The sequence below is a fragment of the Bos grunniens genome, chromosome 14, assembly GCF_055505025.1.
Source record: "Bos grunniens cultivar Pamir isolate PY7600 chromosome 14, Bosgru_T2T1.0, whole genome shotgun sequence".
In the NCBI taxonomy this organism is placed as follows: domain Eukaryota; kingdom Metazoa; phylum Chordata; class Mammalia; order Artiodactyla; family Bovidae; genus Bos; species Bos grunniens.
Window position 1 is genome coordinate 1,049,772 of NC_141178.1, and position 14,463 is coordinate 1,064,234.

Consider the following 14,463-nt stretch of genomic DNA (forward strand, 5'->3'; position numbering starts at 1 on the left):
TTCGGAATAGCTCAACTGGAATTCTGTCACCTCCACTAGCTTTGTTCGTAGTGATGCTTTCTAAGGCCCACTTGACTTCACATTCCAGGATGTCTGGCTCTAGGTCAGTGATCCCACCATCGTGATTATCTGGGTCGTGAAGATGTTTTTTGTACAGTTCTTCTGTGTATTCTTGCCACCTCATCTTAATATCTTCTGTTCTTTTAGGTCCATACCATTTCTGTCCTTTATCGAGCCCATCTTTGCATGAAATGTTCCTTTGGTGTCTCTGATTTTCTTGAAAAGATCCCTAGTCTTTCCCATTCTGTTGTTTTCCTCTATTTCTTTGCATTGATCACTGAAGAAGGCTTTCTTATCTCTTCTTGCTATTCTTTGGAGCTCTGCATTCAGATGTTTATATCTTTCCTTTTCTCCTTTGCTTTTCACTTCTCTTCTTTTCTCAGCTATTTGTAAGGCCTCCCCAGACAGCCATTTTGCTTTTTTGCATTTCTTTTCCATGGGGATGGTCTTGATCCCTGTCTCCTATACAATGTCATGAACCTCATTCCATAGCTCATCAGGCTCTCTATCTATCAGATCTAGGCCCTTATATCTATTTCTCACTTCCACTGTATAATCATAAGGGATTTGATTTAGGTCATACCTGAATGGTCTAGTGGTTTTCCCTACTTTCTTCAATTTAAGTCTGAATTTGGCAATAAGGAGTTCATGGTCTGAGCCACAGTCAGCTCCTGGTCTTGTTTTTGCTGACTGTATAGAGCTTCTCCATCTTTGGCTGCAAAGAATATAATCAATCTGATTTTGGTGTTGACCATCTGGTGATGTCCATGTATAGAGTCTTCTCTTGTGTTGTTGGAAGAGGGTGTTTGCTATGACCAGCGCATTTTCTTGGCAAAACTCTATTAGTCTTTGCCTGCTTCATTCCGTATTCCAAGGCCAAATTTGCCTGTTACTCCAGGTGTTTCTTGACTTCCTACTTTTGCATTCCAGTCCCCTATAATGAAAAGGACATCTTTTTTGGGTGTTAGTTCTAAAAGGTCTTGTAGGTCTTCATAGAACCGTTCAACTTCCGCTTCTTCAGCGTTACTGGTTGGGGCATAGACTTGGATTACTGTGATATTGAATGGTTTGCCTTGGAAATGAACAGAGATCATTCTGTCGTTTTTGAGATTGCATCCAAGTACTGCATTTCGGACTCTTTTGTTGACCATGATGGCTACTCCATTTCTTCTAAGGGATTCCTGCCCACAGTAGTAGATATAATGGTCATCTGAGTTAAATTCACCCATTCCAGTCCATTTGAGTTCGCTGATTCCTAGAATGTCGACATTCACTCTTGCCATCTCTTGTTTGACCACTTCCAATTTGCCTTGATTCATGGACCTGTCATTCCAGGTTCCTATGCAATATTGCTCTTTACAGCATCGGACCTTGCTTCTATCACCAGTCACATCCACAGCTGGATATTCTTTTTGCTTTGGCTCCATCGCTTCATTCTTTCTGGAGTTATTTCTCCACTGATCTCCAGTAGCATATTGGGTACCTACTGACCTGGGGAGTTCCTCTTTCAGTATCCTATCATTTTGCCTTTTCATACTATTCATGGGGTTCTCAAGGCAAGAGTACTGAAGTGGTTTGCCATTCCCTTCTCCAGTGGACCACATTCTGTCAGATTTCTCCACCATGACCCGCCCATCTCGGGTTGCCCCACGGGCATGGCTTAGTTTCATTGAGTTAGACAAGGCTGTGGTCTTAGTGTGATTAGATTGACCCATGCCCAAGGTAAGAGAAACCCAAGTAAGACGGTAGGTGTTGCAAGAGGGCATCAGGGGGCAGACACACTGAAACCATACTCACAGGAAAACAGCTTAGCAGACTCTTATAAAGCTGAGCTTATAGTTGCCATATGACTCAGCAGTCCCACACTTGGCTGTTGGTACTGCAGAAATGAAAATTAAATTCACATAAAAACTGATACACGGTTGTTTGTAGCAGCTTTATTCCTAATAGCCAAAAACTGGAAAGAACCCAGCTGTCTTTCAGTGGAGGAGTAAATAAACAATAAACAATCTGTGGTACAGTCTGTACGGTGGAATACTGTTCATTATAATAAGGGACAGACTGCCGGTACATGTACACCTTAGATGAATTTCAAAGACATACTGAGTGAGATAAAAGCCAGCCTCAAAAATGCATCCTTATGATTCCATGTGTTTGGCACAAGGGGCTCGGGGATGGCGGAGCTGTCCTGTATCCCACTCGTGGTAGCGGCTACACACACTGACATTCACAGCGCTACATACCAAAGGGAGAAAGTTACTTTTACTGCGTGATAATTAAAAGAGAAAGACGGTATGTCAAAAAACATATATTTCTTTTTTATTGTGGTCCTGGAGTTTTTATGCCATTTATTTCACACATTTATCTAACAGAAAGGCAGTGTTAAAAGTACCAAGAAATTGGCTTAACTGCTTTCAGAACCTTGTATTTTGTAGTTTTTAAAGCCGTGGTTGGTGTTACATCCTTCCTGGTTAGTGTAGAGCTGCAGGTGGGGGAGGAATGGCCTCTGTCATGTCCAGGGTGTGTAATGTTTTCTTTAATGGCTCTTCCTGGTTTATTTTCCCTACAGTCATTCTGTAGAGGACATGAAACTTGTCTTCTCACAGGTTAAAGATGTGTTCAGTTGGTGAGATGTCACCGACTGTCCTTGGTGGCTTCATCTCAGGGCATGACGACTGGCGTGCAGGTCACAGCAGCGTGTCTCACAGAATCGCGTCTGATCTTGCTTTCTTGCTCTCGCCGTTCCTTGCCCTCTTTCTTTGTTCCATTTCCTCTGTGTTACTTTCGCTGGTTGCAGTGAGGAAATGTGATCTGTGTGTGTATGAATGTATATGTATATGAGTTACTTTATGGAAAAGATAGAAAATCAGATGAGAACAGTGTTTTCATACTTCCATAAGTCTTCTGTTTATGGCTTTCATCCAGTGGGAGATAAGGCCAAGTGCCCACTGAACAGGTGCTCAGCGGGAAAGACCCTGCAGTGCAGGAGGTGTGGGCGTGACCCCTGGGCCGGGAAGACCCCCTGGAGGAGGGCATGGCAGCCTCTCGAGGTATTCCAGTCTGGAGAATCCCCCTGGAGGAGGGCATGGCAGCCTCTCGAGGTATTCCAGTCTGGAGAATCCCCTGGAGGAGGGCATGGCAGCCTCCTCGAGCTATTCCAGTCTGGAGAATCCCCATGGACAGAGGAGCCTGGTGGGCTGTCCCCACAGAGAGTGGGACACGGCTGAGCTACTAAGCCTACCTATTGAAAGTCCCCTGGCATTTAGAGGATGTAACGGTGAACCACACAAATGCTCCCCTCCTTCATTGAGCTTATGTTGTCATGTACTCTGAAGTGAGGAGGAGCAGTGTTATATTTTGAGGAATTAATCTTGACTCGTTTTAAACATCTTGAATTTCTGTCAGATTATAAAGCTTGTTGAATCCATTCAAATTTTTGCCAGATAGATAATAATTATTTTTTCAGTTCTACCTGTATTCTTTACATTTGTATCAGGAAATTGTAGTGGCTTTGGTATTCTAAAATTAATGAAGGATGTGATAGTCATAATAAGCACACAGCATTGGTGAATAGACTGTTAATAGACACATATGCCACTGTGCTTGTTGTTCACTCAGTCGTGTCCGACTCTTTGCGACCCCATGGACAGCAGCATCCAGGCCTCCCTGTCCATCACCAACTCCCGGAGCTTACTCAAACTCATGACCATCGAGTCAGTGATGCCATCCAACCATCTCTTCCTCTCTCATCCCCTTCTCCTCCTCAGTCTTTCTCAGCACCAGAGTCTTTTCCAGTGAGTCAGCTCTTTGCATCAGGTGGCCAAAGTGTTGGAGCGTTAGCATCAGTCCTTTCAGTGAATATTCAGGGTTGAATTCCTTTGGGTTTGACTGGTTTGGCCTTCTTAGACAAGTTTTTGTCTTGGGCAATAAATCTACAGTTAACTTGGCTAAAAAGCATTCCTGTGATTTATGTAAGATGATATAATGCTTACAAACAAGTGGTGCCAAGTATTTAAGAAAACATTTGGTGAAATACGTGTCTTATTGTTAAGCCTGGCTTTCTCTCTTCTTTCCCCTCTCCCCAGGAGAAATCTCAATTACTTTTCCAATGCTTATGCGGCTGCGGTTAGTGCTGTGGATCCTGACGCAGGGAATGGGGAGCTGTGCATTAAGGTTCCGTCAGAGTTGTGGAAACACGTCGATGGTAAAATATCAAGAACATATTGACTGTACAGTTAAATTATGTTGGTTTCAGTAACTAAAAGCTTTTCATGAAAGTTTATGGTATTTAAATTATAATCAGCTGAGATTCACAGGAGTTGAAGGTTTTTTCCTTAAAGATAACTGGCTAATAGGAAAACAGCAATCAACAAAAAGCAGCTCATTTCAATGTAGTTTTTAAAGTGAAAGTTATTTTAAAAAACAAATGGATGGAATACTTTGTCAAGATTTCAGAACTCATATGATATTAAGTCAGTTTAGAATTACAGAGTTTTGTAAAAGGAAGGATCCTAGAAAATCATCTTATTCAGTTTCTTCCTTTCGCAGAAAAGCAATCTGAAGTCTAAAGACAGTAAGTGACCTGCTGAATGTGACTGATGAGGAGAGGAGCCAAGGCTAGAACCTGGGGTTTCTAACACCCACTCTGCACACTTGTATTATTTCTAATTCTTTCTTTTCCTGTATAAAGTTACAGCTATTTTAATTATTATACATCTCTGCCTACCTTTATTTTGCTGTATAAAATTAAAATAAGGAAGTAAAGTACTTTGTTTTTGCCTTTTGGGGATAGTGTGTGTGTGTGTAGTGGGGGGAGGAGTTTATTTTTTAGAGATATGGCCTAATTTAGGGGAAAGGCATGGAAGGCCATCATTGTATATTCAGGGGTTGGAAGAAGTCCATATTGTTGTCATGTTGGGGGAAATGAAAAGAAACATTTTTTTTTAATCTTGTGAATGATGGATATGTGTATGTGTGTGTGTTCAGTCGTGTCCGACTCTTTACAACCCATGGACGGAAGCCCACCAGGCTCCTCTGTCTGGGATTTTCCAGACAAGAGTACTGGAGTGAGTTGCCTGTTTCCTCCTCCAGGGGATCTTCCCGACCCAAGGACTGAACCCGAGTCTTCTGTGTCTCCTGCACTGGCAGGCGGATTCTTTACCACTATGCCACCTAGGAAGCAGCCTTGGGAATGCAGTGCATATTTATTGCTTAGAAATAAAGCGTAATGAATAATGCTGCATAATGTCAGTTCTTGGGTGATCCTTCCCACCTACCCCACTCCCTGCTCCCACTCCTCAAAAGTCACAAGCAGGATTAGCAGGATATGTGGGAGCCTAGTAAGTGAACAGACTTGAAAAGTAAGTTTTGAATGGGGTCTGGAAGGCCGTCAGTGTCCTAGGTGGTCGTTTTGAACTTTTTTTTTTGGCAGTATAGCACTGCCAGAAATGTTGAGAGGAGAATATGGTATGATCTGTGTTTTGAGAGCCCACAGCTAGCAGTGAGTAGAATTGAGTGGAGATAAGGACACCAATCCCTGGGGGCTCAGCTGGTGAAGAACCCGCCTGCAATGCGGGAGACCTGGGTTCAGTCCCTGGGTTGGGAAGATCCCCTGGAGAAGGGAATGGCTACCCACTCCAGGATTCTGGCCTGGAGAATTCCGTGGACTGTAGTCCCTGGGGCTGCACAGAGTCGGACAGGCCTGAGCGACTTCACGCTTGCTCTAAGGACACCAGGAGAAGCAGGTTGCTGAGCTCCTGCAGGCAGAGATGGTAGCAGCCTGCATGGGGTTAGACAGTGTGGTGTTTTTAGGTAAAACTCAAGCTTTGATTCCCACTTTCTGTTCAGTGTAAGTCTTTACCCTTATTATGTCGACTGCTGTTACCTAATATATATTTATATGTCTGTGTATGTATTTATTTGTTGCAGAGTTAAAGGTCCTAAAGATACACATCAATTTTTCTTTGGATCAGCCAAAAGGAGGTCTGCATTTTGTGGTACCCAGTGTAGAGGGAAGCATGGCAGAGAGAGGTGCTCATGTGTTCTCTTGTGGGTATCAAAATTCCACAAGGTAGATTACCCATTCTTATGTATCACAGTTGATTGCATGTTTTCAATTGTATTTTTCTCTATACGTGTGTGTATGCAGTACAGGTATTCCATGTCGGATGAGAAGTGTGAACCCGGGCCGCAGCCGCTTTCCCCTGCTGGATCTTGCCCCTTTGATGGCTCTTCCTCAGCCCTGTCCTCCCTCCGCTCCTCTTCAAGTCTGCTCTTCTAAAGTCATCTCAGTTCTTTTATTCTTTAAACTTTTGTATTGAAGTAAAACAACATACAGAAAATTAATGAATTGTAAATAGAAAGCTTGGTACCTTTTCAGACTGAACATATTCCTGTAATTCACACTCACACCGAGAAGAACGGTAGCGTTATTAGCACTACAGTCCCCACGCCTACCCACTTCCACTCACTGCTTCTCCTGATGGCCTGAGAAATAACCTCCATCCTGAGCTCCAAAATGCCGTAGACTAGTTGCACCTGGTTTTGAACTTCAGTAGTGGAAGCACACGTATGTGCTCTGCATACCCGCCTTTCTTGTGCAACTGTGGAGTGAGATGCGCCTGCATTGTTCCACCCAACTGTAGTGCATTCTCGGAGCTCGGTAGTTAACCACGCTATTGAAATATTCTGTTTTTTCCTCAGACTGTTAACTCCTCCAAGCCAGGGATATTGTCTTATCCTTTTTATTTCAGTAACAAGTTCAGACCCTGGAACACAGTAAAACCTGATCTGAGTAGAACATTGACTAGAAATTTAATGTCTGGCTTTATCAGTGCTGTTTAAATTTATACAGTGCATCACATATTCCAGAGAAGCAGTTTCCTGATGTATGGGATGGATTCTGAATATTGTATTTTTTAAAACTTGATTGTAAGCATTTTTCGTTCCCAAAAATGAATGCTACATAAAAACTGAATATATAAGTAAAATTATTTTTAATTAAAAAATCAGAAACTCAGACTTAGTTACTTCTTTTTGGGGTTTAAACTGGAGGTACCACATGATGTATTTTATTAATATTGCCAAGTAATGTTTGGAGACAGGGCTGTATCTTAAATCACATTCTTTTAGGTTGCTCAGTAGAAAGCATTAGTATGCAGAGATCTAAAAAAAAATTTTTGTATGCATTCTGTAAATGTTAAAATAACTTCTATGTGGGAGGAACAATGTAGGTTACATTTTCAACATTTTCTGTACTGTTGATCTTTGTTCTAGATTTTGGTTCCCATGTGTTGATTCATACTCTGAATTATGTACATGGAAGTTAGAGTTTACAGTGGATGCCGCCATGGTGGCGGTTTCCAATGGAGATTTGGTGGAGACTGTGTATACCCATGACATGAGGAAAAAGACCTTCCATTACATGCTTACCATTCCAACATCTGCATCAAACATCTCCTTGGCCATTGGACCTTTTGAAATCCTCGTAGATCCATATATGCATGAGGTAAACTGGGGCTTCTTGCTCCCTTCTCTCCTACTCTTTCAAGCCTGATCAGGGGAACATGAATAAAATACCAAGTTTTTCTTAATTCTTTTTTCAGCTACGACAGCTCTCACTAGAGAGAAAGGTTTTTTAATCTGAAATGTGTAATGACAATAAACTCTTCATAAATTTTCGTATTTTTTTCATCAGAGGGCTTAGTGTTCCAAAAGAGCTTCAAGTAACTTGGTTAGTTACTTGGTTAATATTGGTTTATTTCTATAACTGATTTTTTATGGAACTTCTTTGAGTTTATGAATGTTCTAGTTCCCTCTCCAGAACCTGAAATATTGCAGTTTCAGAATTAAAAAGCAAGATTTATTCTAACTTCAGCAAATGTAGAGGGAAGAGAAAGGTTAAGGCAGGCAGGATTGGAGCCTGGGTCAGTGAGCTCACTGAGGTTTCCTGCAGTTCCCTCCACATGTCTGATCCTAAATTAGGGACCAGTTGATAAGCCCTGTCGTGCTGTTAGGCCTCCTTAAACATCACGTTTCTGTTGGGTATAAAGTGGTTCGTTGGTTATTGACCCTCGTAGTCTCCGTGTAGGTTTAAAGTAACATTTGAATGAATCCCTTAATTCACAAGGTTTATAAAATCACTCATGGAAAATATTCAAGATATTTTATGAATGGTTTGCTTTTGGTGTCTTAACAATGACTCTTAAAAGTATTCACTGCTAAGATGCAGTGAATTTTACCATTTTTGGTAAATGATCAACTTTAAAATCAAAATTTGATTAGTACCTGGTTCATATTTTGGAAGAATTTTTCATTTCCCACTGAACCATTGGAAGGGAAAAACATAAATGTCAGTCAAGAAATATTTTTCTTGAATACTTAAAGCCAGTGACTTAGTCTTTCCCTCTTAAATAAAGTTTCTCCTGTATTAGTAGATTTGCTATCCTGTAGCTTTGTTTAAAAGCGAGTCTTTTTTGATGAATAGTGTTTTCTCTTTTGTTTGTGCACCAATAAGAGTGCTCGTCACAGTGCAGTTTGGGCCCTGACACTAGTAATCCACACACGCTTGTCCTTCACTTACGGTCGTCTCTAGTCTGTTCTTTCATAATGTTGCTAGAAGAGTAGTTTTTTATTGTATGTTAGAAGCTTTCCTTGCCTCCACATCCTGCAGTCATCAGATCTCTTTAGCATGGCTTTCAAGAGGATCTAGAATTTGACCCTAATAGTCCTTTCTAGCTTTTTCCTCATTTCTTTTCTATTTATGTTTGTTCAACATAGTTTACTTATATTTTTTTCAACCAAACCATATTTTGTCCTGTCTTTGACTCCATTTGCAATGTCCTCTTTTTCTGTCCATACCTGTCAAACTTTTGTCCAGTTCAAAAAGATTAGCTGAGATCTAGTCTTCTTCATAAAGCCTTTCTGGAGCATTTTGGTCAGAGTGCCTACATGCTCAGTTGCTCAGTCTTGTCCAGTTGTTTGCGACCCCATGGTCTGTAGCCCACCAGGCTCCTCTGTCCGTGGGAGTCCCTTGGCGAGAATCCTGGAGTGGGTTGCCGTGCCCTCCTCCAGGGGGTCTTTCTGATCCAGGGAGCAAACCCCCGTCTCCTGCGCTGGCAGGCCTTCTTTAGCCCCGCGCCACCTGGGAAGCCTGCTGGTCAGAGTGATGACGTCGCCTTTGACGTGACTCTTACGGCACAAAGTCATAGCAAGGGGCAGTGCAGCAGTAGGTGGTGTATGCGTGTTTGTGTCCAAAGTGGGATGTAGTGGAAGGAAGTCTGAATTATTATCTCTGTTGCTGGCATTTCTTATCTCCTCACTACCAGTAAGCCTTCCCTGCAGCCTTCATATTGTTCTTTGTATGTGCTGACGATGGTCAGCTTTTAATTATGTAAGATAGTACTGTGATGTGCAGTATTCACTAGGTTAGATTTATGAGTAAAAGGCAAGTTTATAGTAAGTCTTAGAAGTTTAGATTATTTTTGTTTTGTATGCATATGTAGGAGAAACTTTTAATTTGTAACCAAAGTTATATTTTCATTGGATCTAACCTAAGCATTTCATAGACATAAAATCTATCATGAATATTCTGATGCATTGAATATTTCATAAACATAATAACAGTAGTCACTACTTTCATACCAGTGTTTTATCTCAGTGCCATGGATTTGTTGTAAAAATGAGGGGAGGGGAGGGACTTAAATGCGGCCTCATTTATAATCGAGATATTGAGGAAGTTTGAGATGTAAGCTGACTCCTGTCTAACGGTCCTCCCTGCTTTTGGTCTTAGGTCACTCATTTCTGTTTACCGCAGCTTCTTCCACTGCTCAAACATACCACATCATATCTTCATGAAGTTTTTGAATTTTATGAAGAGATTCTTACATGTCGATACCCATATTCCTGTTTTAAGACTGTGTTCATTGATGAAGCTTATGTTGAAGTGGCTGCGTATGCTTCCATGAGCATTTTTAGGTCTGTATCCAAATCTGAAATGACTAAATTAGGTTCATGATGTGAAGGTTATTGTGATCATTTTTAAGATGCATTTTGAACTTTTTCCCTTCAGTTTAGCTATGAATGGCTTTGTAGAAATTCTGTGTTTTCAAAATGTTTAGATGTAGAAAAGCATAAAGAAAATTTCAAAATAGCCCAAGAGAGTCAATATATTATCTTTATCCAGAATTATCTGCTACTAATACTTTATGTATTTGTTTTAGTCTCTTTTCTGCTTATGCACTTAAACAAATATACAAAGTACTATATGGATATTTAGTGGAGTTTTTGTCCTAGCACCATATAAAAATTTACTAATATCATCAGAAATTTGTATGTAAAAAAATGAGGAAAAAACTTTATTTTCTTTTTTCTCTTACCCACTTTATCTCCCTCCCTTCTTTTATTCCTTGAAAAGTTCACAGTTTGGAAGTTTTATGTCTCAGGATCGGTAATTTTTTTTTCTGCATCTATTTTCTCTTCTGTAAAATGGACATAGTAGTAGTGTTCGTGCATTCTTCAGAGTGGTTAGAAGATCTGATGGGTCAGGGTATTTGAAAGTAAATATTATAGGACAAAAGTTAATAGTATTATTAGGAAAAGATTTTTGAAATTAGAAGACCCCCCTTGTAAAATTACTAGTCTCTGATGAACATATCAATTTCTGATTGCTGCTGCAACTGCCTAGCCCCCAAAAAGAATATTCATATTTTTCATGGAAATTGGCGGGGAACATTACAGCCCGTACTTCAAACAAAAGTTACTAAAATATGGATTTCAGCTAAAATTTGAAAAGATGTGAAAGCTCTTGGGGAGAGTATTCTGTTTTTTCTCTGTTATATCTTAGTTGAATTCCATCATTTTAAAAGTGTGATTATTTTATTTTGATTGAATAGTTATTTATTTCTTGGTTATAATTAGCTGTCTGCTCTTTGAAATTCCAGCACGAATCTGCTGCACAGTGCTATGATTATAGATGAGACACCTTTGACCAGAAGGTGTTTAGCCCAGTCTTTGGCCCAGCAGTTTTTTGGATGTTTCATATCCAGAATGTCTTGGTGAGTAATTTCAAAGTTTACAACTCCTGAGAAGAATCAGAAAAGTTTATTTTTATTTTCTTTGCCTGCAGCATAAGTTGAACTTTGTTCTAACTGCAGATAATTAACAGACACTATTCTGTATATGTTTAAAGGAAAAAAATGAGTATAAATTTTATCCTAAATTTTTGGCCATTTCCTCAATATGTTAGTATAATCAGTTCTGTAATTTTCAATAAGGTAAGAATTTTGATAGTAGCAGTTCCTTAAAGAATTGAATACATACTGTGGATACAAGGACTTGAGTGTGCAGAGAACAGCGGTTAGGGTCTGATGCCGGCCTCAGTGCCCTAGCTGTTCCTATGGTGAAGCAGTGACCCTCCACAGTGCTGACAGTGCTGTAGGGGTTCCTGTGAGTGCCTGGTTTTGAACTAATTTACTTGAAAAATGTGAGAAATAAAATACTTTTTGTTTTCTTTCTGATTAACCTGAGGTAAATTTGAAGAAACAGACAAATTCCCTTAAGATTATAACCTACGATTATAACATATATTGATAGTATATAAGTCTTGATTTCTTTTTGTTTTTTCTTTCTGGAGGGTGAAGGACAGAGGGTAAGGCCTCTTAATTTATTATTTCCTAAGACACATAGTTTCGCTAAAGAATAGTCTCTGAAACATGTAGGCAGAATATTTGAATGAATGAATAGATAAACATGAATATATACCTGAATGAACAGTGTCATTGTCTTTCCTCTTAAGAAACTAAGAAATAAGTGATTAAACTTCAGGTCTTAGGGTGCCACTATAATTATGCGCGGAGCTGGCAATGCTGGAGTGTGGGCGTTGCAGAGCTGAGCCGTGTGGTCCTGGCTGTGTGCCTGTGGTTGCCCAGAAGTGGGCGGTGTGGGTGGGCCTCGGGGAGGAGTTCTGCCAGAGGGAGCCCAGAGCAGGAGCCCCGAGACACACGGGGGGCAGCCAGAGGGAGTGGGGGACCAAACAGTTTCAGGACTTTTATCTTCTTTAAACAGGCAGAGAAGTACTTGCTATGCTTGCTCTGTTACCCTCTTTGGCCTTATCGGAAGAATTCTTATTATTAAAATAATAAAATTTATTATATTTTATTTATATTAAAATAAATAATATATTGTTATTTGGCTTTTTGCTTAGGTCTGATGAATGGGTATTGAAAGGAATTTCTGGTTATATTTATGGTCTTTGGATGAAAAAAACTTTTGGTGTTAATGAATACCGCCACTGGATTAAAGAGGTAAAAGCAGCTGGATCCATTTATCTACATAGAAGTCAATAAGACATGTTCGTGTTCTCCAGATTTTCCTTTATTTTTAGTAACTATAAAATACTTACTGTTAATTGAAAGCCCCTGATTTTTTCTGAAAAAAATGAGAATCGTTTTATAGAGACTTATCTATTTTATCTAGTTTCTGTTGCTATTGTTGGCCTCCAAAGACTTTTGCTAAGAATGAGAATAAGTAAGCTCCTTAAACATCAATTCAGCTATTAGATATATTCCTGCTCCTCACAGTAATTATTTTTAATGTAGTTCTGTGGCATTAATGTAATTTCTCAGGGCTTCCTAGGTGGTGCCAGAGGTAAAGAATCCTCTTGCCAGTGCAGGAGACACAAGCGATGCAGGTTCAATCCCTGGGTCGTCAGGAAGATCCCCTGAAGTAGAGAATGGCAGCCCAGTCCAGTATCCTTGCCTGGAAAATTCCTTGGACAGAGGAGCCGTACTTTCTAAATTTGTTTAGACTTAGAACCCAGATTCTGGAGCCAGTTTGCTTTCACTTTTATTCACTCCCAAGCTTTATGATTCGGGCTAATCTCTCCAAGCCTCTTGTATCAGGAGAGTAAGCAGTGGCAGCGCCCACACTGCGGGCAGGGCCTGGAGACACCCACGTGCAGTGCCCGCAGCACCCGGGTCGGAGGAGTACGCCCCGTACGCCGCCTAGTCCTGCAGGGCATTCAAGTTCTCTGTTGTTTCTGCATCTTTTCCCATTATTTAAAGATTTTGGCCAAACCAAAAAATCGATTGTATTTTGCCCAGCCCATTCTGTTCATATGTGTTTAATTATCCTGCTTATCTTCTCCCTTCTCAGTTGGAAAAAGTTTAGCCTTTAATACCCTCATTAGATGGGCCCTTTTTATTCTCCCTCTTTTCTCATTTTATGTACCTTGGTCATCTAAACCTGAACTCCAGTAAGTGAAAAAGTAATTGTCAAAACTCAAACACTGAGAATTAAGAAACAATCCATGTATCTACAACTGGACAAGTCCATTTTTGAGTTCAGAAACTGTTAATCAAGGGGGAAATGTGACATACAGCATTTATGGTATTCCAGGTACTGTTACAAACATTTTATAAGTAATAACCATCTTAAACTCCTAACTACTCTGTCATTATTTGCATTTTACAGAGAAGGAAACTGAGGCCCAGCGGACTTGCTTGGCTAAGGTTGCATAGCTAGCGAGCAGTAGATCCAGGCTCCAGACCTGGCCTTTCACTGCTTCACTGGTTTTTGCCACTTCTCTGTCCTGCTTGTGTGCTCTCTGAACCAGTCGTGGATTTTCAGCACAGTTATGGTGTCTTTCTTTTCCACTGAAACTTTTTTTTTTTCATTTTGACCTGTGTCATATTAGAGAAAAATAGAGTTTTAAAATTATAGATTCCTGATATAATTTTATCCCTATCCGTTTTTACTTGCTTAAATCCTCCACCAGAAGCAAAATACAGAGAAGGAAGAGAGAAACTTGGAGAACGGGTCAGAGAGGTTGGGAAGAGCCACTAGGAAATGTGACTGGGCTGCCGGCCGCCCTGCAGTCCCACAGGAGACATGGCTATGTGGCTCCGTCTCAGCCAGCTGTGCAGTCTGCCTCGTTTATGAGAACACAACTACTCTCCAGATACATTTCATTTACTTTCGGAAATTTACGTTCTGATTCCAGGAAATTAGAAATCACAGTTTAGGTCTAAAGTTTAATATGGGAAATAATTTTCATTGGCCTCTGTTTTTACATCCTTAGGAGCTGGACAAAATAGTGGCGTATGAACTAAAAACTGGTGGAGTTTTATTACATCCTATGTTTGGTGGAGGAAAAGAGAAGGATAAGTATGTTTATTGTTCAGAGATGATATTACAAACCTTGCTTTATGAGATTAGTCTTAGAATCACTTTTGTGCATAATGAGGCCCATACAGGCCACAGAAGTAGTCTATCCTGAGACCACAGATACCAGTAATATTCTCATTACTCCTTTCATTACTGTTGCATGAGGTGGCTGTAGATGGATTTAAACATTTAAAAAAACCTTTACATTAAAAAAAGAATTTTAAAAAGACAGTGCTTTTT

The 14,463-nt window shown here is 40.3% G+C and overlaps 1 protein-coding gene across 20 annotated transcripts in view; it reads left to right on the forward strand.

Annotated features, from left to right (window-relative positions):
* The window catches only part of TAF2 (TATA-box binding protein associated factor 2), a 104,786-nt gene that overhangs the window by 19,752 nt on the left and 70,571 nt on the right, over nt 1-14,463 (forward strand). For 19 of the 20 annotated variants that reach the window (XR_015140423.1, XR_015140424.1, XR_015140418.1 and 16 more), the window contains 7 exons: nt 4,146-4,264; nt 5,989-6,130; nt 7,336-7,567; nt 9,851-10,035; nt 11,001-11,114; nt 12,263-12,362; nt 14,138-14,223. Coding sequence is in view for 14 of the 20 variants with exons in the window: in XM_086335713.1 (XP_086191839.1) it covers nt 4,146-4,264; nt 5,989-6,130; nt 7,336-7,567; nt 9,851-10,035; nt 11,001-11,114; nt 12,263-12,362; nt 14,138-14,223 (978 nt within the window). In the remaining 6 variants the exon portion in view is untranslated. Of the gene's footprint in view, nt 1-4,145; nt 4,265-5,988; nt 6,131-7,335; nt 7,568-9,850; nt 10,036-11,000; nt 11,115-12,262; nt 12,363-14,137; nt 14,224-14,463 lie in introns of those variants that run through there. The other variant, XM_086335722.1, reaches the window with a different exon arrangement.